General features: G+C 38.7%; 1 protein-coding gene across 1 annotated transcript in view; it reads right to left on the bottom strand.

Annotated features, from left to right (window-relative positions):
* Positions 1–3,119: 3,119 nt before the first annotated feature.
* The window catches only part of LOC137500502 (uncharacterized), a 46,023-nt gene continuing 40,180 nt past the window's right edge, over positions 3,120–8,962 (bottom strand). The window contains exons 4-5 of the mRNA XM_068227418.1: positions 4,331–4,522; positions 3,120–3,923 (exon numbers count right to left, since the gene is read on the bottom strand). Of these exons, the coding sequence (XP_068083519.1) occupies positions 3,120–3,923; positions 4,331–4,522 (996 nt within the window). The remainder of the gene's footprint in view (positions 3,924–4,330; positions 4,523–8,962) is intronic.

Raw genomic sequence — 8,962 nt, 5'->3', positions numbered from 1 at the left:
ATATCAGATTACTGTTGACAAAAGAGAAAATAAAAACCAAACAAACAACAAACAAAAATCTAAGTACATAATAATACAGGCAAAAATAATCACTTACTAAGGACGAGATTTGAAGTCGACCCACTGTAGGCCCTTCTGTAACTAGAATAAGTTAGGAAAGTTTGTAATAAAGTGCTGGAAAAGATACACACACAGAGAATAAAAAAGAAAAAGCAATTGTTCACTAACACAAAAGGATGTTCCAGTTTTTCTTGTCAAGTTAACTCTTATTTTCTTTGTAATGCTTGTTATAATAAATATTTCATTGAGAAGTAAATTGGCAGTTGATTAAAAGAAGCACTGAGCAACAATAGCACTCGAGTGGAAATTCGTACACTTTGGTTTATTTTATTTTTTTATATACACGAACACTCACTGATCATCTTCAGATCCTTCTCTTAGCGAAAGTAAAAGATCTTGAGGAAGTCTACTTTTAAACCGGCGTGGAAGTGTGGATCGTTTTCCAAGGGCGAAGAACACAGCACCAGGCACATTTTGGAGTTTCTTGAAGAACGTCTTGGCTTGCGTTGAAAACACGTGTTCCAGAGTGTCTAACTGAAGTTCTCGATGTAACTGTTTGTTTCGAATGTACCAAGGAGCGTTGGTGATGGTACGGAGAACTTAGTTTTGGAATGATTGCAGACGTCTGATAGTGGTTCGGGCCGCCCCTCCCCAGACTGGACAGGAGTAGGTGAATAAAGGACGGAGCAGTGATTTTTAGAGAAGTAATCTACATTCAAATTTGAGGGAAGATTTCCTGTTTAGGATAGGATATAGTCTTCTTAGTCGTGCATAACTTAGATTTAATTTCTGATTTATATGGTATTTCCATGATAAGCGACGGTTAAGGAATACTCCCAGGTACTTCACGGCCTTGTCGTTAGGCGTCCATTGGATGGCTGTTCCATTTAGGAAGATTGGTGGTGAGAGAGGTGGACGTCAAAGAGTAAATATCATAGTTTCACATTTTGGTACATTCAGTGAAATTCTCCAGTCATCTAACCACGTTGATATGATTTGCAGAGAGGCTTACAGTCCGCGAGTGGCAGTTAAAATGTCATAGTGAGATGTGAAGACAGCAGTATCATCTGCATACATTGCGATGTTGACAAATGGAGGCGATGCAATATCATGGGTATACATGTTGAAGAGGGTTGGACCAAGAATAGAACCTTGAGGGACTCCGGCGTTAATGAGCTGAGGTGTTGAATGCGTGGAATTGATACGTACGCGAAAGATACGCTGCCTCAAAAAGCTGTAGATGATACTGTATATATAATGTGGGATGCCGATTGTGTGCAATTTGTATAATAGACCTTATGCCAAACTTTATCAAATGCCTTTGTAAAATCTAAGAATGCTGCGAGAGTGTGATATTTGAACTCGAAACCTTTGCGCAATGTGTTCCGTAAGACGTAGTAGCGGATGAGTTGTCGAGTGCCATTGACGGAAGCCAAACTGGTGATGTGGAAGGAGAGATGTGTCCTCTAAGAAAGTATTTAGACGTTTAATGATGATTTTCTCAAATAATTTGTAAACGTTGGTAATAAACTTATTGGTCGGTAACTCGCGGGCAGTGTCGAAGATTTCCCAGGTTTGTGAATTTCAATTATTTCTGCATGCTTCCATATGTCGGGAAAGTACCCAAGATGAAGAAGGGCATTGAATATAGATGCAAAAAATGATAGTGATTTTCGAGTGAAGTGCTTCAAGGCTGTGTTCTGGATGAGATCATGTCCAGCAGCTTTCTTGACGTGCAAGTTCTTGATCAGATTTCGTATTTCTCCCGGTGAGGTAAATTTGATTCTTTCCGGAACTGTAGGGAAGAATGTTGGAAACGCTTCTATTTCACTGTTATATTCGTGGTTGATTGGTGGGTTTGGAGGGAAGGAAGCTTCAAACACATCTGCAAGTATATCACATTTTTCCGAATCACTCAAATAATGGGTATCACATGCTTTCAGAGGAGGAATAAGGCTTGGTTCATGCAGTATTCGAATGGTTTCCTTCCAGAGTGTACAATCATCAGGCGAAAGACCAGAGAGATGATGCTGGTACGAAGCATAACGGGGTGATTATCTAAAGTTGTGCGCACTAATCTGATAAGCTGGTTTAATCTATGATGTTGCCAAGGTAGGCGCTGAGCCTGCCACAGTCGTCGAATTTTATGTTTAGTATTGATGAGTCTTAAAATTCTGAGAGGAAATGTTGAGTGAAGAGGTGGCTGTTGCTGCCTCCATTGGGACACAGTAGCTGCTTTGAGTGAAGTAGATATAATGGCGGTGAAGTTGCGAATGGCATTGTCAAGATCTTCTCTAGTTTTTAGGGGCATATTTGGTTGAAGACAGGAGTCAATCTGGTGTTGATAAATGTCCCAATTAATATAACCATGAGTAAAAGTGCGTGGTTGTTGAACGAAAGTTTCAGCAGAAAAAGATGTAATTACTGGACAATGATTCGAATCCATTTCAGCCACTGGTCTCATATAAATCGGGAAGGCGACGTTTTTGATTAGGGCTATGTCGAGAATATCCGGCTGGTGATTGAAGTTAGATGGGTAATGAGTCGGTTCGTCTGGATTAACGACGTGGATGGCATGAGGTTCAGTTGCTGCTAACAGCTGTCTACCATTAGGAGTTGTTACACGACAACCCCAATTCTCGTTCTTGCTGTTAAGATCTCCTATTAGCATGGTTGGTAACTGGTCTTGAAACAATAATCTTATATCTTCCACGTGGAGTCGAGCTAATGGAGGTTTATAGGCTGCTATGACTGCCAAAGGGGTTCCATTGCTTAATTCAATTTTAACAGCACCAGCTTCGATAGTTGTTAACTGTGGTAGGAATATCGGATAATGATAAAGTCTTTTCTTTATGATGACTGCCATTCCACCAGAGGCACATCAGTATATGTTGAAATTAGGTGCTGTAAAACGTTCATGTTCAAGGAGGTGAGTTTCAGAAATGCATGCTACATCTATATTATGGCGAGACATAAACTCCATGAAGGAGGCACGTTTGACCTTCAAACCGTTAGCATTCCACTTGAGAAATGTGAGATGTGAAAACAGAGGATTGGCACTAACAACCATTAGTAAGGAGTTCTGAGAGTAATTTCATGATAAATGATTTGATTTGAGGGATGAAAGGCGTAAGAAAGGCTATAATCTGTTGGACAAGGCTGGAAGACGATGCAGGTTGAGAAAAATTTTGCGGTGGATTCTGAGCTGAATATACTGGGGTTTGCGGAGAAGGTTGGGAAGGCGGGCGTTGCCATGCTGATGAGTGAGGGGTTCGAACTAGCGAAGGTCGAGATGGTAGCGGAGGAGAGTTCGTAGCATTATTAGTTGGTGGTGTGGGGGCGATACTGATGAGCTGGGTGCTGGTGAACATCGGTGTTGAAAGAGAGGTACTTGCACGCCTGATCTTGTTCTTCATATTGAGATAATATGGGCAGCCTTTGTAATCTGCAGCATGATCTTGGCCGCAGTTGACACACGTTAGAGGTACTTGTCGTGGTTTATTGCATGCTGAACAGTGATGATTATTAGGGCATTTGACGCAGCGTTGACTTAACTTGCAGAAGTTTTTAGTGTGACCGAACCTTTGACATCGGGTACACTGTGAGATGTCTTGTGGTTTGCGACGAAGTTCGACCGAAATAATGGCACGTTGAATGTGTTTCAAGTCAAAAATTATTTTTGCATCTTCCGTGTTGTCCAATTCAACGGCGCAGAGGGGCATGGGCTGCTTATCTTTGAAAAGAAGCCGAGTAACTTTACGTACCGGTAAGTTAAGCTCTTGTAACTCTGAGTGAAGTTCCGAGTCAGTAACAGAGTATGGGACATCACGAATGATAACTTCAAGTTTTTTGGTTGTAGGGTCCTGGAAGGTATGAAATTGAAGTTCGGATTCTTCCTAGAAATTTGGTGACGGAACGATAATCGCTGATAGTGGTAGTATTTATTTTGAGAACTTTGCCGCGCTGCTGATTACAGTATTCAAGTCTCTAACAATTTGCTGATAATCATTTACTTCGTGGAGAAAGATTGGTGGCACGTTAACGTTAGGCGTTAATGGGGCAACATTGTCGCCTGCAGTGTTATCATCCATGCGTTCAAGAGGAGCATACTTATTATGAACGACTGTGAGATCTACCATGTACTTATTATTTAATCTGGCAGGTGATACAGTTAACTTTTCACTGGGAATCTGAAAACCATCGTCCTGTTGTAACGGGAGATCGGGAGAAGCAAGTGCTTCGTGCGCACGTTTAAGTTCTGCAAGTTTACTTGAGTGTAAAATAGGTCGTGATGAGGTAGATTAAGAAGTTCTGGACCTACATGATGATGTTCCCGTCTTTGTAAATGCTGCTGCTGTGAAGCTGCTTGTCGCTGTAGATTTGAGGAAACATTCACTAAAGGCTGGTTTGTGTTGACTTGTTGACTGGGTTGAATTGGTTGCGTTGAATCCATGTCTGCTGACTACGAATAATATGTCAATAAACTTTCTTTTAATATAGTCCCCATATCAGGGTTTATTCCATTAGCCATGTTGAGAGAAGTGTAAGTTCGTAGCGTGAAAGCACACGAAGTTTAATTACACACACACACTGAAGGACGAACACACAATACACGTTATGCTACACTGTAAACACAAGCGAGAGGTAAGAGCACGGAGTGACTTGCTTCGGCTGAAGCTCGCTAGCGACTGGAATCAAACTTCAGACCCTTTAAATGAAATGCTGCTACCCTGAGTACTCAGTCCAAAAGATATAATGAAAATGTCAATATTTTTATTAATAATATTACGCTGAATTACTATTAAGTTCCTATACATCTCACTGTTCTAAATACGTGATGCGACTTCCAATACTGCATCCAATATTCTTTCCGATACGCCAACTAAATTCTGTTACTTCGAACGATTTCTAGCTGAGCAAGTCTGTACTTTCATTGCTGTTCTTTTATCAGAGAGAAGCGTGACTGGAATAAATTCGTACACTGTATTTAAGATTCGCTCAAGGAGCAGTTTTCTTTTACAGATGACTACACATGTTAATAGACTGCATCGTATTTATAATTTATTTTTGAATTAGTTATATCAGATCGCTATTTCCGATTTCTCTTATGCTATAGACACGAAGAATACGTTCATTTTCTTTCTTTGTCCTTCTCCTTTTCTTCTCTACACCGTTCTCTCATTGCTGAGAAATCATGATTTCTACTGATAATTTTGTGAGGGTTGTTTCCTGAACTTTCCTCTATCGATAACAGTTATGGGGTAATTTCCGACAAAAAAGCAGCTTAGGACTGGGAAGTCTTGAGATTAGGTGGTATGTTCGGAGATGCAAATGTAGAGAAGACGTGGAATGTCATTAGTAGACGAATTAGCTTCAGCAATATTTTAAAAAGTACGAAAGATCAAAATATAAAGTTAAATTTGGAATTCAAGAGCTAAAATTGCGACAAAATTTCGTTTGTAGGAGAAGTAGCAATATTCGTTTATAGGAAAAGTAGCAATATTCGTTTATAGGAAGAGGAGTTAGGGACTGGAATAATTTTCCAAGGGAAATGTTCAAAAATATTTCAAATTCTTTACAATTACGTAGAAAAAGGCTAGGTAAACAACAGATAGGGAATCTGCCACCTGGGCGACTGCCCTAAATGAAGATCAGTGTTGATTGATTGATTGATTGATTGATTGATTGATTGATTGATTGATTGATTGATTGATTGATTGATTGATTGATTGATTGATTGATTGATTGATTGATTGATTGATTGATTGATTGATTGATTGATTGATTGATTGATTGATTGATTGATTGATTGATTGATTGATTGATTGATTGATTGATTGATTGATTGATTGATTGATTGATTGATTGATTGATTGATTGATTGATTGATTGATTGATTGATTGATTGATTGATTGATTGATTGATTGATTGATTGATTGATTGATTGATTGATTGATTGATTGATTGATTGATTGATTGATTGATTGATTGATTGATTGATTGATTGATTGATTGATTGATTGATTGATTGATTGATTGATTGATTGATTGATTGATTGATTGATTGATTGATTGATTGATTGATTGATTGATTGATTGATTGATTGATTGATTGATTGATTGATTGATTTTACATAAGGCCATACTTCACGCATTTGATGGTCAAAATATTAACATTCATGTACAGCTACAAGGTTTCTTAAATCATTGCTTTCTTTCCTTGTTTATTATTTACAGTTCTTGCTGATTATTTGCTTTCTTAATTGCTTGCTTTCTTGCTTGCTTGGTTAATTGTTTATCACCATGTTCCCCCAGTCTGCTTGACGTGAAACGTCTTTCGGACCTGGGTTGAGGTACCTCAAACGAAAAGTCGATGTATCACTTTCTTTGAAACATTTCAAAATTTTATAGCTCAAAAATTGTTTTATATATGGGAATCGTTTATATATACAGCGTGTCCCTAAAAAAGCTTCCTGCGGGTTGAGTGGCTCCGACGGTCAAGGCTCTGGCCTCCTGACACTAACATGGCAGGTTCGATCTTGGCTCAGTCCGGTGGTATTTGAATGTGCTCAAATACGTCAGCCTCTTGTCGGTTGATTTACTGGCAAGTTAAAGGACTCCTGCGGAACTAAATTCAGGCTCCTCGGCGTCACGGAAAACCGTAAAGATGTGGCTAGTTGGACGTAAAGCCAATATTATTATTATTAAAAAGCTTCCAACTGTGCTCGATAGCTGCAGTCGCTTAAATGTGGCAAATATCCAGTATTTGGGAGATAGTGTATTCGAACCCCACTGTCGGCACTCCTCAAAATGGTTTTCCGTTGTGACCCATTTTCACACCACGTATTAATTACGGCTCTGGCCACTTCCTTCCTACTGCTAGACCTTTCCTGTCCTAACGTTGCCATTAGCCTATCTCTGTCGGTGCGACGTAAAGCAACTTGTAAATAAAGTCTATTATTTACAGAAGAGAAAGCACGCAACAAACGAAGGAAGAAATTTCCTAAAAATATTGGTCTCAAACCCAATATCTTCGGGGTTATGGTCCGCTATCACTATCATCAGCGATCACCAAAGTCTTTGATCTACTCTTTACTATAAACTATTCACTTCATGTCCCTATGGATACGACAATTTGCTCGATATCATTAGGCAGTCTTCCACCCTACAGAACTGCAGTGTCAGAAAAATATATGCGCCATTTGAGCAGTACCATACATCTGACGAAGTTAAACTACCTGACTGCAAGAGCAATACAGTCTGTAGAACGCAGTGGAATACTGTACTTCCACTAGTGTGTTTCGTCTTGTTTGACACAGTACAAATGCACTCGCAGGATATACTGCAGCAATTGTCTACATACAATGGTTTTACATTTGTTTCGTAAAAAACTTATTTTAGTTTTTTGTTGCACTCTCCTACGTACTGCTTTCAGCCATTGTATATTAGAAAAATGCTGCAAAGGCAGTAAGTTATATTCCTCATATTTTGATCAAGAAATCACGTTAATGAACATTGACAGAAGTCGGTAAATACTTGCTATAATGTAGAAAGGCAGTGTCTCAACATTGTTACCTCATTAATTGTATTGTTGGTAATCATTCTACTAAGAAGGTATGAATTGTTTCCAGTGTGTTTTGAAAAAAAATCTCTTTTAATAAAAAGTTTTCTACACGAAGTGATTGCTTAAATACATTCTTTTAATATTATTATATTTAGGGTTACCATATTTTGTTTTCCACAAACCGGAACCAGTTGAATTCTAAAACGAAAGGACAAATTTCATTAATCACCATCATTATATTACCATCACCTTTAATGTTTAATTTCATTTAAACACTCTGATACCAAAGATTGTCATCTAATACTTGTTTCGGTAATATAAAACCAACTTCGTAATTAAGTCGTGGATCTCGGGTATTTTAAAGAAGATGATAATTCGTTTACTTTTTCTTGACGTATTCTTTGCTTCTTTAGGATCCATTGCAACTCCTTGTTTTGAGGATTTGTGCTTTTAAATTACGGGATGATATTCGAATTAGATGCTTCTGAAACAGCAGATGGATGCTTCACATTCCGCACACGGTCTGCGATACCAGATCGCCCTCCTTGTGTCATAGGAAGGACACTGCCACAATGTGCTCTGCTTTCTTAGTTGCACAGTGTTTTCAAAAATGGACATTCTTTCCGAAGATCATCTGTAAACTTACAACGCGCTTCGGCATTTTGGAAAGAAAGTAGAAACACTAGCACAAGAGAAAGACAATATTCGCCGAACAACAAGAACACAATAACCAAGTGGTGGGTTACTTGCGTCTTTACGTTATGTTATTCCTGTAGCTAACCGACGTATATGGTTTAAAGAATCACTGCCTTCTTGATCATAAGTAGTGCACATGGAACAACACATAATCATGAAGATTTTAGCTAGTCCGTGTTAAAGGTGAATGTGATGTGAAAATACATCAACATTACAAGGTCACTTACCAAGAATGAAACAGTAGTCACTATTTTCGAGCAGCAGTTTCCGTAAAGAGCGGGACAAAACTACGAACCGTGTGGCACACCGGGGCAGAGCCTCCAAATTGGTATGGTCCCGGCTAAACCGGGATGTATGGCAACCCAAAATTAGTATTGATAAAATCGTTCATAAATATTAATAGTTTAAAGAACGGAACGCTATTCAATGCGTGAAATGACACACCCTGGGCCAATTTGTATTTCTCTCTTTATTATATTTTAATTTTTTTACTGAATGTCCTGAGGAAGAAATATTGGAGTTTCTGGGAATAACTCAAAAAAAAAACTATAGACAATATAGAGAGTAATAACATTATAAACGATTCTGAGAAGGAAGAAGCTGAAGATATCGCGAAGAAACGAATAAAAGTTGTACAGAAC

The sequence above is a fragment of the Anabrus simplex genome, chromosome 4 (assembly GCF_040414725.1).
Source record: "Anabrus simplex isolate iqAnaSimp1 chromosome 4, ASM4041472v1, whole genome shotgun sequence".
Taxonomy (NCBI): domain Eukaryota; kingdom Metazoa; phylum Arthropoda; class Insecta; order Orthoptera; family Tettigoniidae; genus Anabrus; species Anabrus simplex.
The sequence above is the reverse complement of the archived record's forward strand: the minus strand, read 5'-3'. Positions and strand labels throughout refer to the sequence as shown.